The following is a 15802-nucleotide window of genomic DNA, read 5'->3' on the forward strand; positions in this document are numbered from 1 at the left end:
TTTATTGCACTCAAGTATGTATCATCTTCCTCGCGTTGTCCCGGCATTTTGCCACGGCTCATGGGAGCCTGGGGTCCGCTTGGCAACTAATCCAAGTAATTGGCGTGGGCACTAGTTTTTACGAAAGCGACTGCCATCTGACCTTCCAACCCAGAGGGTAAACTAGGCCCGTATTGGGATTAGTCCGGTTTCCTCACGATGTTTTCCTTCACCGAAAAGCGACTGGTAAATATCAAATGATATTTCGTACATAAGTTCCGAAAAACTCATTGGTACGAGCCGGGGTTCGAACCCGCGACCTCCGGATTGCAAGTCGCACGCTCTTACCGCTAGGCCACCAGCGCACTCAAGTATGTATATGTCACCGTAAAATTGTAAACACTCGTCATATTATAATCTCGCTAGTTACATTATAAACTGACGGTAGGGAGATTATAATCTAACCTAACCTAACCTACGTTAGATTATAAACTAACGGGTTCACAATCTTACGGTGTCATATACAGCGCTTAAAACTACTTATTACAGTTCCCGAGTTAACATATATACCTCAAGCTTGGGCATGAGTGTGTAACTTCCCATAAAATAAAGTTTGGCCAACACTTTCACGGTGAGACGGTTCGGTGCAACTGACCCTTAGTGTCTTGGACTATTTCGAAATTACAGCACCTTCACTAATGCACGAAGACGTTTTGCATGATGGAAGCCATCTCGTATTATATGCCACTCCTCGCAAATAATTTTCATGCGATTTTCAATTCGTTACGACCCTTTTCAATACTTATAAACTTTCCAGATAACGCTAGAAGAGAGCTCATGGCTCGGCGTTGGCCTTCTGATCCCCGGCGACGGATTCAGCGCGGAAGTGGTCCGCGGCGTGCCGCCCGGCCTCGCGGAGTTCGTGGCCCCGCTGCAGCGCGGCGGCCTGTGTCGGCTCGCGCACCAGCCGCACGCGCGAGGCGTGTGGACCGTGTACATGACGGGATACGGAGCCATGCATAGGCGACCGCCCGACCCGGCCGTGCATATCATACAGCTGAATAAGAACTCTAATGGAATGGGACTCAGCATTGTTGCCGCTAAGGTAACTTGTCTTCTGATTTAATCTGAGTTTGATCCAGGTCGGACCTAATTTAAAACTTTTATTATTTTTAAGGGAAATCTCACAGGTTATATATATTAAGCATAGGAAAACAGTTATCTATATATATAAACGTGAAAGACCTGACTGACTGACTTAAATCAACGCACAGCCCAAACCGCTGGGACTAGAAAGTCCAAATTTGGCAAGTAGGTTCCTTATAAGGTCTAGGGGTCCACTAAGAAAGGATTTTTCAAAATTCATCTGTTAACCTGTGCGAAGCCGGGGCGGGTCGCTAGTCTAGTTATAAACGAGGTCTCAGGGCAACATAGCTGCGATCGTGGCCCACAATAAATGGACTCGCCGGAAGATCAACGCCGACTCTCGGGTCAGCATTATGCTGAGGCGAGCCCATTTCGTGGTAAACAATATGTAATTATGAATTTATAACCTTTATCATGTTACTTTTGTATGTTTAACTAGTTTATCACGAAAAATAAATGATTTATAATGATTTACATAGCCTCATCATTATCTTTCCACGATTTCAAAGGCTTTCTGGGAATATGGTATCAGACATTTTCCGTTATAATAATACATAGATGAAAGTATTTATTTGACAGGGCGCGGGCCAAAGCAAGTTGGGCATCTACATCAAGTCGGTGGTGCCGGGCGGCGCGGCCGCGGCGGACGGGCGGCTCGCGGCCGGCGACCAGCTGCTGTCCGTGGACGGCCAGTCGCTGGTCGGCATCACGCAGGAGAAGGTATGACACACGCACACTTGTCACAACGCGACACCACTCACCCGAAGGCTACGGACAGCACGTTTCGAGCGTGCATGCTCAACGCTCGCGCCAACCGTCATACATTTATTTTAGCCGGTTGGCCTCGGCTTCGAGGATGTACTAGTGGCTGTCGCGTTAGTCTTCTTCGATGCGAGAGGCGTTCGACGCGGACTTCATATCATTAACGCTCTCGGTATCGACGTGCATCCCGTGATCAATGATCGTATATGCAACGGTAAAGATTCTTTTCTCAAACATATAATGAAATGTCGTCGCTCCGGGCGTTATATCAGGCTTCGAAGTATCACGTTTAGGGCGGAGCAACTCCAAAGAACTGTAAAGGAATTTCATACGAAATTGAAGGCCTAGGGAAGGGATTAATTTTTATTTTTTTGGTGAATGAATGGTTATCGGACCAAAATATCCGTGTTAACGCCTATTATACACGAACGTACTGATATTAAGAATACGAATCTGTATGATTCAATGTGTTGAAGAATAAATTTAAAATGTTGTCTATACGTAAGTCACCAGAGACCATAAACAATATTTAAAATCCTCTGCATTTATTTTATTTATAGAAATTGAGATTCTTATTATCAGATTGTGTATAATGGACCTAATAAGGTCTATTCGAACACTACACACGCGAAATACGGACGACTTCCGTAAAAAAAAAACAATTGTGGCGGGATTGGAAAACTTTTGTTGTGAAGTTGGATTTTTATTATAAAGATTATAAATTTGTTTTTTTGAGTGGTGTATTTTTTTATTTCATTGCATGTTTGAGAAAAGCACTATACAATACATGCCTAGCCGTGAAAAGGTCTTGCCGGCTTCGTATCACTATCCGGCCTCCCTACGGTCGGCCGGCTATACCTACTCACCCGGCAAGCCCTTCTTTCCCGGCGTCTGCAGTAATGTACTATTAGAAACCCTTTACTCGCGACACATTTCCCGGGTCCACACAGAACGAGCCGAGCGAGGAAAACGTCACGCGAAACGGCTCGGTCTGTGAAAACATCCCTCGCTCGACGAATATTGATCGTGCGTCCCGTTCCGTGTGGTGTGAGTTAATTTATTTTCGACTAGTTTTATTTTCCTACATGTTAAAATATGACATATAGACACTACCTGGTATAGTTTGTAGCTTTCTAATAGACCCCGAAGGCTAATCCTATTGTCTATTGTTAAGAAAAACCGCTCGTGCCACGTGCCACAACCACCTGCATAAAAAATCGGTACTTCGGTTACTGAGTGCCGGCGAGTCGAACGCTACAGAACCAGTCTAAAATGTGTCATCGAGATGCGTAACAAAGGCGCGTTATCGGAGAGCGCACCTACACTGGTTTGCTGAGCGTTGGGCTAGCCCGCGCTCAGGTGCCAAATAGAATAATTAGGACCCTTTTTTGCAGGTAAGTAGCACGTGCGGTTTTACTGAACAATAGGATTAGCCTTCGGGGTCTATTAGAAAGCTACAAACTATACTACAATGTTCGTCATGTCGGCAGGCGGCGGAGTACCTGGTGCGCACGGGCCCCACGGTGACGCTGGAGGTGGCCAAGCAGGGCGCCGTGCTGCACGGGCTGGCCACGCTGCTGCACCAGCCCGCCTACAACAAGCAGGGTGAGCCCCGATACTCTATCTATACAATAATGCAGCGCCACTGACAATCCAACCTCTAGACTGAGCTTAGGCCAATTCTTTCATGAAACCGATGCTGCCAAAAATACGGGGGTGCGGGGGGACGAGGTGAGCGAATCCCGTGCCGTGATTGGTCCGTTCAAAGACACGGACCAATCACGGCACGAGATTGACTCGAAGATGGAGTAATGCTACCGTATGCGTGGCAGAGGGGGTAGCGCGACTATGCTATGTCTAGAAGTTGGATTGTCTGTGTGCAGCGCTAAACACGACTTTACGATCTACCCTTTAAGGTCTCTTTAGATCTAGCGAATGTGTCTATTTGCAAACCTCTCGCAAAATGCTCACGTGATTTGTATTACGTAACACAATGTGTTTAGGTATATTTTGTTGAAACGTTGTGTCCCGTTTTTTAGGGTTCCGTACCCAAAGGGTAAAAACGGGACCCTATTACTAAGACTCCGCTGTCCGTCCGTCTGTCACCAGGCTGTATCTCACGAACCGTGATAGCTAGACAGTCGAAATTTTCACAAATGATGTATTTCTGTTGCCGCTATAACAACAAATACTAAAAACAGAATAAAATAAAGATTTAAGTGGGGCTCCCATACAACAAACGTGATTTTTGACCGAAGTTAAGCAACGTCGGGCGGGGTCAGTACTTGGATGGGTGACCGTTTTTTTTGCTTGTTTTGCTCTATTTTCTGTTGATGGTGCGGAACCCTCCGTGCGCGAGTCCGACTCGCACTTGGCCGGTTTTTATTTATTAAAAGCTAGATCTTAGCAACGATAGTGTTGAACTATATATGGATTCTTATTTTTTGAACATATTTATTTATATACAGCATTCAAGCAAAAACTCTGTAACGATACTAACGATATAAGAGGTTACTTATCACCTATTAGTTTTACGGTAAATGCCCACTTATGGGGGGTTACGCAGTTCTTTTAGACTCGTAAGGTGTGTTTTAGAATTGACCCAAACTGGTAATATAGCGTTCTAAACAATGAGCAACGGAGAGGCCATTTTATTTTTCAGTGTATCTATGCGTTGATACCGTGTCAGTGAACTCGTGCAAGTACGTATATGTTGTAGAGGAGCCGTAGTGTAATGTGCGCTAACGGGTGTGTCGGGTAGAGCCGGAGCCGGGCGCGCAGTTGGAGGTGCAGTACGAGCACCGGCTGCGGCGCAACAGCGGCACCTTCACCAACCCGCACCCCGCGCTGCTGCGCCCCGCCTCCCCGCGCTCCGAGCTCGCCACCGCAGGTCCAGCCCCACCCGTCGCTGTCTCCCCGCCTCCTGCCGACCGCATGTCCTCTATCCTGTTCTAGCGACTCTCTCCCTGTCTTATACATACCCCGGCCGGCGAGAGCAAAAATGCGTTGACAGCTTAATAGTGCGAGGACACACACTTTGGTCGATGTCGATAAAAACAACACGATGTACTGGACCACCGTTATGATATGCAGAAGTATTAATTATTGTTGTAAACAAAATTAAAACCAAGTGTTTGTATTTATTCAGTTTAAAATTGTTTTAGGGTTATTCTTAGAAACGCGTGGAGGTATCAAGTTGAAATAAATAACAAATACTAATGGCTCAGTTTAAAAAAAAATTGTGCTTAATTAAAAGTCGACTATTCTATCGACATCCATATGTCGATAGAATAGTCGATATTTAATTAAGCACTAGGAGCAGACGCATTTTTGCTCTCGCCGGCCGGGGTATGCTTATAAAGCGACGCGATATTCCGCTTGGCGGCAGTGAAAGTGTCACCTTCATTTTCTTCCAAGTTTTCTAAGGGCCAGTTGCACCGACCACGTTTGTCAGACTGATCAACATCACTCGGCAGAGAACAATAAAATTTTGCGGACGCATTAACGGTGACAGGTGGTTTGGTGCAACCGACCCTAAGTAATCAGTCCCGCCTGTAAATATTTCCTTGTCACCGACTGTTCCCAACTCTTAATCCTAAAAACCCAGTCTGTCGGTTCTGTACTTTTACTTTGCGCTTCAACGTTCCGAGCAAACCGCTCGTCTATTTTGTTGCTCGGCGGCTGTTAGATCCTCGCGCATCTCTGAACTCTACTATAATGACACGAATACCGAGATGCTTAATGGTTTTTAAATCGTAGTCATTTATTCCGAAAATGTCGTAATTTACCAAATTTTGTTTTCGGACTAAATGCTCGGACGTCTGTTTTTTTTTCAGTTTTGTCTCTTTTTATTTGATCCGTGATTGCTGTTATCGTAGTCTTCATGTCGGTCTGTGGCTTTTTTTTCTTAAGTTTACAGCTCATCAATTTTATTTTTTCTGTGTATTTGTGTTCAATGTCTACGAAATATTTGAGTCCTGAGATTCTCCAAATCCGCTTCATAAATCAGTCACGCATTTACGGGCGCTCAGAACTCAACACGAGTATAATTCGCCGTTCAAAGAACTAATTCAATTCCAGGATATCGGCGTCCGTGTCACGACCGATGTCACCTCCTCAGAGACGAGTCCACAGAATCTAGCACCTCGGAGAGCGAGGAGTGCCACCCGCACTACCACGGCTCCATCCCGCGCCTGATCATAACGTTGGACCGCGAGAACAACCAGCTGCAGGACGACCTGTCCCCGGACACGCCGGGCTGCCCGCTCGAGCTCAAGGGCCCGCCGCCGCCGCGCCCGATCCCCATATTCACGTTCACGTGCGAGGACTTCGACGAGCAGCAGGCCGGCAGCGACACCACGTACGACAGCCACGTGCCGCCGCCGCCCCGCCCCGCCCCCGCCGAGCCCCCGCGCCTGCCGCCGCAGATGCGGCCCATCGACACGCGGCTCACGCTCGAGCTGTTCCGCGACGAGCGGCCGCAGTTCCGGCGCCGCTGCACCGTGCCCGACGAGTGCGTCAGCGCGTGCGAGTGCTGCCGCACGCCGCAGCCCGAGGCGCCGCAGATCCCCTACATCGACGAGCCCGCCTTCGAGCCGTTCATCTTCGAGGACGCGCGCGTCGCGACCCCCAAGACGCGCCGCATCCTGCCCTCGATGTCCCTCGACCGGCCCGACGACGAGCCCGAGACGGCCGACGCCGTCTGCCAGACTCCCTCCTCCCCCGTCGAGGTCGACCGGAAACATTTCCCCGCGCCCCCGACCCCGCAGACCAGAAAGCTCGAGCTCAAATTAGATGTCAGTAAGGATGCCAAGAAAGTAGAAGATATACATTGTAGGTTAAGAAGAGCGTTGTTCACTATGTCGAAGTCGTATTCTAGTAAATCCGAGGGCGCCGCGGAACCCTCGGATTCTACGTCGGAGTCGTTCGACGATACGATAAACGATAAGAATATATTCGGGAGAAGCGATTTCCCGACTCCGGTGGAGGCGGGGGCGAAGCGGGTTCTAGATAGCGTCGATCGGAAATCGTGGAAGTCCCCCGACGAGTATCGCCCCGCCTTCGGTAGAGTTAAAGCTCTAACGAAACGGTTCGACGACATCAACCTGCGATACTGTGTCAAAAACTACAAGAGAAACTGCCAGTCGAGTCCCAATCTTAGTTGTCGTAATGAAAAAACTTTTAGATCGAAAGAAAATTTACCCGCTAGTTCTAGTTTAGTCGACATACAGTACGAGTCGTTAATAACGGACACCAGCGAAACGAAGGGGGAGAAGATGTCCGAAGACGAGGTGAAGAGCATTCTGATACAACTGGAGGACTGGTCGCGGTACGGGTCGCGGGCCAGCGAGGACACGCTCGCGCAGGGCAACGAGTTCGAGCTGCCCAACCTGCCCTCCGAGGAGCACTCCGACAACAACGCCCCCGCTTACGTCTTCAACGAGATAATAGATAAAAAACCCAAAGTGATCACGCTCGAGAACATAAGACTGAAATCGAACCAATCGAGCGTCAACTCGGACACGAGACACAGCAAAGAATCGCTTAAAAGTAGCGCCGAATCGAGTTCAAAAGCGCCCGTCGTCGAAGATATTTTGCCGCAAAAGAGCTCTATTTCCCTTTTGGACGTGTCTCGGGACGCGTCGCGGCGGCAGTCGTACTCGGCCGTGGTGCAGAGCTGCCCCGACGTGAGCAGCGGCAGCGCGCGCGGCCGCGCCGCGTGCGCCGCGTGCGCCGCGCGCCACAGCTGCCCCGCCGTGGCCCCGTGTAAGACCGCACAAGCATGATAGGTGTGTTATAGCCGTGGCCGTGCGCACATGCACGACGAGAGCACCTTATTTTTGGTTCGAGCATGCGGACACTTTTATTTGTTCGTAGAAGTAAAGGATCACCGTGTCGTTATTTTCGTTCTAGTTTCTTCGATTTTATTTGCGATATCACTGCAGAGCCTTATTATAATTTCAAGGGATTTTGTTTATGGGTACAACGAAATGAGTGCTTCCCGTTTGTTTCATACTGTATTTTTTAACCGATGGTCAAACATTTTGATTCAGATTTTGGTTTACAGTTGTAATGGAACAAACAAGGAAATACCCGTCAATTTTGAATTATTTTCATTGTTTTTTGAACAGTAGAAGTATTATTATGTAGATATAAAATATTCTGCCTCAAGTTACTTGAAAAGGAATAATTTATATAAATGACCGTTACATGTTACTAAGAATAAGTAATAGATTTAGACATAGTCCGTTACTTTGTTTATTATAATGAATCCTACCTAATTAACTTAATAGCACCCCTGCATACATATTCGTAAGCAGGGTGCTAAGCTAACAGTTAAGTAGTGCGCGTTAGACTTTAACGCATATAATGTCCCCATCGTGTGGACTGTGGATAACATGAGTATTGATGTGCAGGTCCCCTGGGCGCGGCGCGGCGCGCGTCGGAGCGCGACCTGCCGTCGCGGCTGGCGGCCGAGCCCGTCAAGCCCAGCAAGAGCACGCCCGCGCTGCACCACGCCGACCCGCCCGCCGACCCGGCGCAGCCCCTGCCTCACAGGTAAGCTCTCTTCTTCGACTTGATCAGCGCGCCGCTACGGAGTCACTACACACGTACATTTCTCCGTCATAATCACATACAAATATGGAGGGAACATTGCTTGGCGGTTATGTCTACGCATCTATCTATGTCATACGCTTTTTCACCCCTAGTCGTACGAGAAACCCGTATCATGTTAATTGGCCTCAGTGGTAAGGTTAGGAGAGTTCCTGTACACGGCGGTTACTACTAAATATATTCAACGCCTAGAACTAGGGTTGCCAGATGGTCGGGATTCGGCTGGATTCTCGTGATTTTTAGCATGTGTTCCCGATTCCCGACAAAGTGAAAATTGTCCCGAAAAACAGCTTCACATTATAAACAATAATTGCAAGTTCCGAACTGTCGTCGAGCGAGCAAGCGACCCGCGTCGAGCCCGTCAGCGCGGCGGGCCGCGGCACGCGTGGCGAGAGTGGGCAGAGCAGCTGACGTAGTGCCAATAATGTAAAATATCGTTGTTTTTAATACAATTAATTTAGTTTGAATGGTGTTTTTTCCCGACTTAAGGCCCAAAATCCCGAAAAATTGATATTTTTTCCCGATAATAGCGCCTTTCGATCTGGCAACCCTACCTAGAACAGTTATAAGACTAGTTTGTGTTTCAGTGTGAACATGCACCCGGTGAGCGCTAGCGTGGCCAACGTGAGCCAGACGGGCGCGCCGGCGCCGGGCGCGGCCGCGAGCGCGTGGGCCGGCAAGTCGCGCAGCAGCCACAACCTCGCGCAGCCCGCCGACGGCTTCTACCAGAACCTGCCCGCTCATAGCCATCACAACCTGCACGACAGGTCAGTGCGTTGGCTAAACGATAAGCACGAAGGATTTCGTTCAGTGTCCCGCTCGCACAGCGGCATTGGCCGCCGGTATCATGGGCGGGACTACAATATAATTATACGCATACGATAGAGATAGGAACAGGCGGATCAACTTTTTGCTTAGCGCCCTTACTTAGAAATGGAAATTAATAACTTAACTTTGTCTTTGACACTTTCATCTTCCAAAACGGAGTTTCTGTGCCGCTACAGCTTCAGACTCCTGTGCTGTTCAGGGTAGTTCCTTCTACAGTCTATTAGTAGAAATCTGCTGCGCTCATTAACAACACATCATTATTACGAGTACTAATACTCCTAATATCACACTTTGTCCCAGATGGTCATCGTTACGCAGTTCGACGGGCAGTAACCGGCCGCAGTCGGCGCACTACGCTCCCGCACCTCTCGAGACGTCGCCCGATTCGCCTCAACAACATCAAGTATGTACCTTACATTACATATACTTACCCAAAATACGTTTTTTACGCAACTGTGGGAACACAAAAAAATACCAGGTCGTCCTTATCTATTACACACTTTTTTCTTTCCAGCAAAACCAAATGAATGCGATAAACGCGCGATCGGCCAAGCTGGCGGAAATGTCCGAGGAAGTGACTCGCCGGCAGCAAATGCAGTACCAACTGGCTCAGCAGAAGGCCGCCACGCTCCCGGCGCACACGCACCAGAACATGATGAGCCCCCAGCACGTGCACCCCGTGCACCAGCACCACTACCCCAACCACATCAACATGCATCCCAACATGCCGCCTATGTCACCGAACATGCAACCTGCCATGTCGCCGAACATGCAACAGCCAATGTCACCCAACATGCAACAGCCGATGTCGCCAAACATGCAACAGCCGATGTCGCCAAACATGCAACAGGGCATGCAAGCGATGCAACAGAACATGCAAGCGAACATGCAGCAGAACATGCAAGCGAACATGCAGCAGAACATGCAAGGCATGCAAGGGAATGTGCAAGGAAGCATGCACCAGCAACATCAGCACATGCATGCCCCCGTGCAGAGCCCGCCGCCTCAGCAACTCTACCACAACCAGCATCAGCCACAACAGAGGTGAGTGTCTTAACTGTGTCGTGTAGACTTAATTCCGCTAGTCAAAGTTCAGTAGCCATCAAAGGTATTCATACTGTACGTATGCTCAAAACTATATACTGTCGTTTATTATGATAAAACTATTGTGGCTGTAAAATGATTTCATACAACTACATACAATCGGATCGTGCTGTTTTTAGGTACGAGTGGCACCCGCCGGGGCCGCCGTCGCCGCAGCGCGCTCAGCCGCCAGTGGCACCCAAACCTCAGGTACGACTGCACACTTTAAATGCCTACGTATTTTTATATGACGTTGGTTGGAACGCTAAGAATTTAAACTGATTGTTTCTGTTTTTCTTAGGGAGCAAGACGACCAGAGTCTGAACTAGAAGAGCATTATCACCAACACAACCAGCAACCGCAACAGAGTACGATCCAACCCGAGGACGGTTAGTACTCGTTTATTATCTTATACAAGTGTGCACGCCATCAGACGATTTTTTCTGTAGCTAATTGTATGGTGTTGTTTAGCGTCTATCATTTTCTCGAGTCCCACCATTTGAAAATTCAAAAACGTACAATGAAAACAAATGTCCTAGGGTTTTTTGTCTCTTCAAACTTCTTCTTCGTCTCATTTTGTATGAAATTGCGTGTGTTATTTCGCATCCTTGGGATTTAAAGGTAACTTTTCTGCCGACGCTATATGACGCCCGTGGGACCTCAGGGGTTAATTTGACATTTAATTGAATATATTTGAATCTGTCGTTATATAGAGCGGTACGTGGCTTCGGCTCTGGAGCCTCCCCCGGGCCCGGCCGGGCCGTACGCGGCGCACGGGCCGGGCGCGGGCAGCGGGCCGGCCGCGCACAACCCCTGGCAGCGCGAGGAGCGCGAGCGCCAGCAGGAGCAGCGCCGCGCACATGCACGCAGTCGCCGGTAAACAACTGTTTTAAATAATACCATTTAGCACTTGTACCGTGCACTAACCCGGGGTTAACCGGTTAAACCTGGAGTTACCATGGTTGCCAGTACAATTTGACACTGGAATAACGGTCCGGTAACGGTACGGTGGGTGTAATGTTACTTGCACCATCCCACTAACCCGGGGTTAGGTCAAAACCTAACCCCGGGTTAGTGGGATGGTGCAAGTGGCGCTTAGAGATCTATCTATAGTAAAATATTGACTGATTTTAAAATATGTAAATTTTGGTAAATACTATTAATAATATTATCACATGACGGTACCGTACCTTCTACCTAGACGTCTACCATCCATCTAGAATTTGATTTGCGCTGAGCGTGTTTAAATTGACGGACTGACCGACGTCAATCGACAGTTAACTATGAAACTTACCATACAATAAAACATTGCGAAAGTTTTAACGGTGACAGACGGTTAATGACATAAATTATTCCTCACGTTTACGACTGACCGGGCGTCGCCGACTTTGTAACGTGATTCTACGGCCGATATGATATCGATGTTGACGATCGTACTTGTCCAGGGACGCGGCGATAGCATCACTACTGGCCATCGGCGCGGCGCGGACTCCCGCCCAGAACCAGCAGCTCCGCGCGCTGCAGCTGGAGCGCGACTTCGAGCGGCGTGCCACGCAGCACGCCTCGGACGGCGCCGCCGACGCCGCCGAGTCCGACCCCGAGCCCGACCGCCCCGCGCCGCCCGCGCCGCCCAAGTCCATCCTCAAGACCAACCACACGCCGCGCACCGACCACACCAACGGATACGCGCACGACTCGGGGCCGACGCCGGAAGCGACGCCGGGCGCGGAGGCGGCGGAGGCGCTGGGCGCGCTGGCGCTGGCGCCGCCGCCGCCGGAGCGCGGCTCGTCGTTCGCCGTCATGGCCACGCGCGCCAGGGCGCTGTCGCCGCCGCACCAGCCCAAGCCCAAGCCCCAGCCCCAACCCGCTCAGCCCGTCACCCCGCAGTATGTACTTTCTTCGAACCTTTTAAACCCTCCGTCGGGTGGTCTCTTCGTTAACATTTCACTTTGTTCTCTGTCGCGTGACCTACCTTTCCGAATTTCGAATTCTTAGTCGAGGTCGTCATCGGTTGTGCGGCTCACATACCTCGACTCTCTCTTGGTGATACACATTTACATGTATTCTATATTGTATACATCACGACGACTTTACTATCCGCAGCTCCCCGCCGGGCGCGGGCTCGGGCCGCGACAAGCGCGTGTCGTTCCACGAGCGCGCCGCGCCGCCCGCGCCGCCCGCCTCCTCCCCGCCGCCGCTGCGAGAGGCGCCGCCGCACGAGGACCCCGACGTACGTTTCATCCCTACGTTGTTATAATCTTTACAAAGGGTTTGAGTTGTCAAACATTGGACATGTTTCCATGGCACAATCCCTACAGTGATCATGAGTTCTGTGGGGTTAAATACCCACAGATTATATATACTACTTCCAATTGTCTTATTTTGGAACCACACTGAAGTCGTATATCTTCCGTTCCGCAAATTCGCAAAAACATGATAGTTTCGTATTCTAAATTTGTATTTAAATAAAAATTCTAAACCTAGAACACAAACACACGGAAACACTGATGCAACGCCATCTGCGGCAGTGATTATGTATGTCCTTCTTAATGTAAATAATATAATATGATGTGATACGTCGCAGCGCTTCATCGAGGAGGCGGAGAGCATGGTGTCGGGCGGGCTGTCGCCGAGCACGCCGCCCGCCGCGGCCGTGCACACGCCCGGCGTCATCGGCGCGCAGGAGGTCTACAGGTACAACTTCAATCGTTTACTCTACCACCTTCTGTACATACTGGTCAGTACCACTCGTCGAGTCTCAGCAAAACCCGACCAAATCGAAGGACGACTTAGCTATCACAGAGCAGTTCTAGTTAGCTTTGTAGATTTGGGTTCACACACCTCGATAGCGTTCGTCCCTTACAAACTTGGGGTGCTATACTTCGTTTTTTTTAGGATTAGAAATTTGGTAAACAATCTTGATGTGTCTTTTAATTGAAAAACACATTTTAAAAATAAGTTACGGTAAATATGTAACAATTATGAATCTAATACGATCTTTTATAGTCTTCTGCTTTCATAAGTAATAGTTATTGATTTTTAAAAAGTGTTTTTCAATTAAAAGACACATCAAGATTGTTTACCAAATTTCTAATCCTTAAAAAAACGAAGTATAGATCATGTCACCCCCGGTTTAAACTCTCGCGCGAGCCACGAGACGAGCCGCGAGCCGCGCTACGAGACGAGAGTGTAAGCGGTGGGCTCGCGGCTCGTCTCGTGGCTCGCAAGCTCGTCGAGCTAATATAATTTAAACACTAACGGCACGGCATAAGGTTTATAACCGAATGACAAGCAGAACGCGAGTGTAAACGGTGGACTCGCGTCTCGTGGCGCGGCTCGCGGCTCGTCTCGTGGCTCGCGCGAGAGTCTAATCCAGGGGTCAGATCTTGCTAATTAATATGTATTGTGTGTGATGCAGGGACCCGCGGCAGCGGCGGCTGGCGGAGAAGCAGGCGGCGACGAGCGCGGCGCCGGTGCCGGAGCAGCTGTCCTTCAAGGAGAAGATGAAGATGTTCGCGCTAGAGGCCGGCGACCCCAACACGCCCAAGGACAAGGTACGCTCGCTCTAACTCCTCCGATACCGTCCCACCATCGTACAAAACTATGTAATGATTGGGTCAGATGCGAAATATTTTCATATCAAAAACTGAAAAGAACATTGGTTGTGTATACTTTATTATCTACCTAATAATTCTTAATTTAAAACACATAGATGATAATTATGATACAGTATGTTTAACATTTTTGTGATACAATTTACAATATATATGATGTAAATGTATAGAAAAAAAAATAGTTTTATTTTGTTACGCAAGTGTCCATACCGGTAGATTTAAAGCACAGACAATTGAGATGATCTCTGGCTAAATAGTGAATGCCGTTACTCATGAAAATGTAATTCGCATAATGTTGCAGGTGAAGATATCGCGCGCGCAGCGGGACATCGACGCCGTGCACTGAGCGACACAACATCCCGTCTAGCGTGCATAATTCATACTTACTAACACATATTATATACAGTATTAAACTGGGTAACTTTATGTTTGGCACTTCCTAGCTATTATTGGCACGTTAACTTTCAAACGTATAAAGATGAAACTACCTAAATCGCGTGTCAACATTGGACCTCGGAAGTGTCAATAACCGAGTAATTTACCCCGTATAGAGTGCAGTGTCTCGGCAGCTTATCCCTAGCTGTAACCCGGAGCTTTTACCGATCGTGGTCTTCGCCCCTGTAAGGCATCTACGTTTTATTGTATCCCTATTTTATAGTATATTGCGTATACCCCGTGAGACCACGATTTGCCTTTATCACATGCAGCACCAATTTACATGTAGATTGATAAGTATCTTTTTACAAACGAATATATTTTTATGGTGATAATACATTTTGATTGTTGTTTACATACGTCGCCTTAGCAGCTAGTGCAATGATTATTTATATATCTACATACGTAGACTTGTACCAGATATTGTTATATTAATACGATTCCCACTTGCAGGTCACAACAGTACGATTGTCAAACTTTTCAATTTAATGTAATGTGACTGGCACTGTCGTGTCTGATCATCCTGAGTGCTGAATTCGATTGTTTAAATCAATTTTAACGATTCTCATTTTGGTAATTGTGTTGCTGTGGTCTGTAAGTTCAATATATTTGGTTGAGATCCAGGTCGACCATATTTTGATCATGCACTCTTGTTTGTGGATTTAGGGCACATTAAAATGATGTCAATTTCTGGAGATTCAAAATTTACTGGTGCCATTATATTATGTGATTGATTGTAACATAGAATTTAATTCTCGGGTGGACCAATGTTCAGTGTCGACGTCAGAAGGTGCCTTTTCGTGGACCTTAATGAGCTACGCATAGTATGTCTCTCATATCGGCTCCGCTGTCTATTTTTATTCAATTTATCTCTACCTACAATGAAAGCTTCGTCACATTCCAAAGAATATGTATCTTATTCTTTTATTACTTTAAGAATCATTCCTAATAAATCTTTCTAAAAATTTTCATTGTACATGTGCGTGTGTAACACTATATCTAATACATTTCATATCATGTGGATAAATTAAATATATTCGAGTCCTCTAGTATTCGAATCTAACAAAATGGATCCAGTATGTACTTTAATAAAGCAATAAATTATTGTAAAGCCTTTGTGTATATACTTAAATAAGAAAAAGCACGTGTTTGTGCCAAAATGTAATACTTATGTGACAAAATGAAGAGGAGAGTTTGTGTAAACAGCTACAGTATCGCCGTCCTCGTCACGACAAGCCCTCGCGCGACCGCCGCGCCGCGCGAAACTGGAAGCTATTTCTAGATATCCTTATGATTAAAAAAACTCACGGCACCAATTTATTATGTACTAGTTATGTAAA

The 15802-nt window shown here is 47.8% G+C and overlaps 1 protein-coding gene across 1 annotated transcript in view; it reads left to right on the plus strand.

Annotated features, from left to right (window-relative positions):
• LOC134650323 (uncharacterized) overlaps positions 1–14450 on the plus strand; it is a 106316-nt gene extending 91866 nt beyond the window's left edge. Inside the window, exons 20-36 of the mRNA XM_063505283.1 lie at positions 797–1084; positions 1705–1845; positions 3378–3492; positions 4649–4777; positions 5968–7653; positions 8304–8445; positions 9090–9269; positions 9631–9733; positions 9845–10374; positions 10554–10623; positions 10715–10802; positions 11127–11289; positions 11859–12263; positions 12517–12643; positions 12998–13107; positions 13832–13967; positions 14329–14450. Of these exons, the coding sequence (XP_063361353.1) occupies positions 797–1084; positions 1705–1845; positions 3378–3492; positions 4649–4777; positions 5968–7653; positions 8304–8445; positions 9090–9269; positions 9631–9733; positions 9845–10374; positions 10554–10623; positions 10715–10802; positions 11127–11289; positions 11859–12263; positions 12517–12643; positions 12998–13107; positions 13832–13967; positions 14329–14373 (4458 nt within the window). The 3' untranslated portion in view covers positions 14374–14450. The remainder of the gene's footprint in view (positions 1–796; positions 1085–1704; positions 1846–3377; positions 3493–4648; positions 4778–5967; positions 7654–8303; positions 8446–9089; positions 9270–9630; positions 9734–9844; positions 10375–10553; positions 10624–10714; positions 10803–11126; positions 11290–11858; positions 12264–12516; positions 12644–12997; positions 13108–13831; positions 13968–14328) is intronic.
• The last annotated feature ends 1352 nt before the right edge of the window (positions 14451–15802 follow it).

This window comes from Cydia amplana, chromosome 8, assembly GCF_948474715.1.
Source record: "Cydia amplana chromosome 8, ilCydAmpl1.1, whole genome shotgun sequence".
In the NCBI taxonomy this organism is placed as follows: domain Eukaryota; kingdom Metazoa; phylum Arthropoda; class Insecta; order Lepidoptera; family Tortricidae; genus Cydia; species Cydia amplana.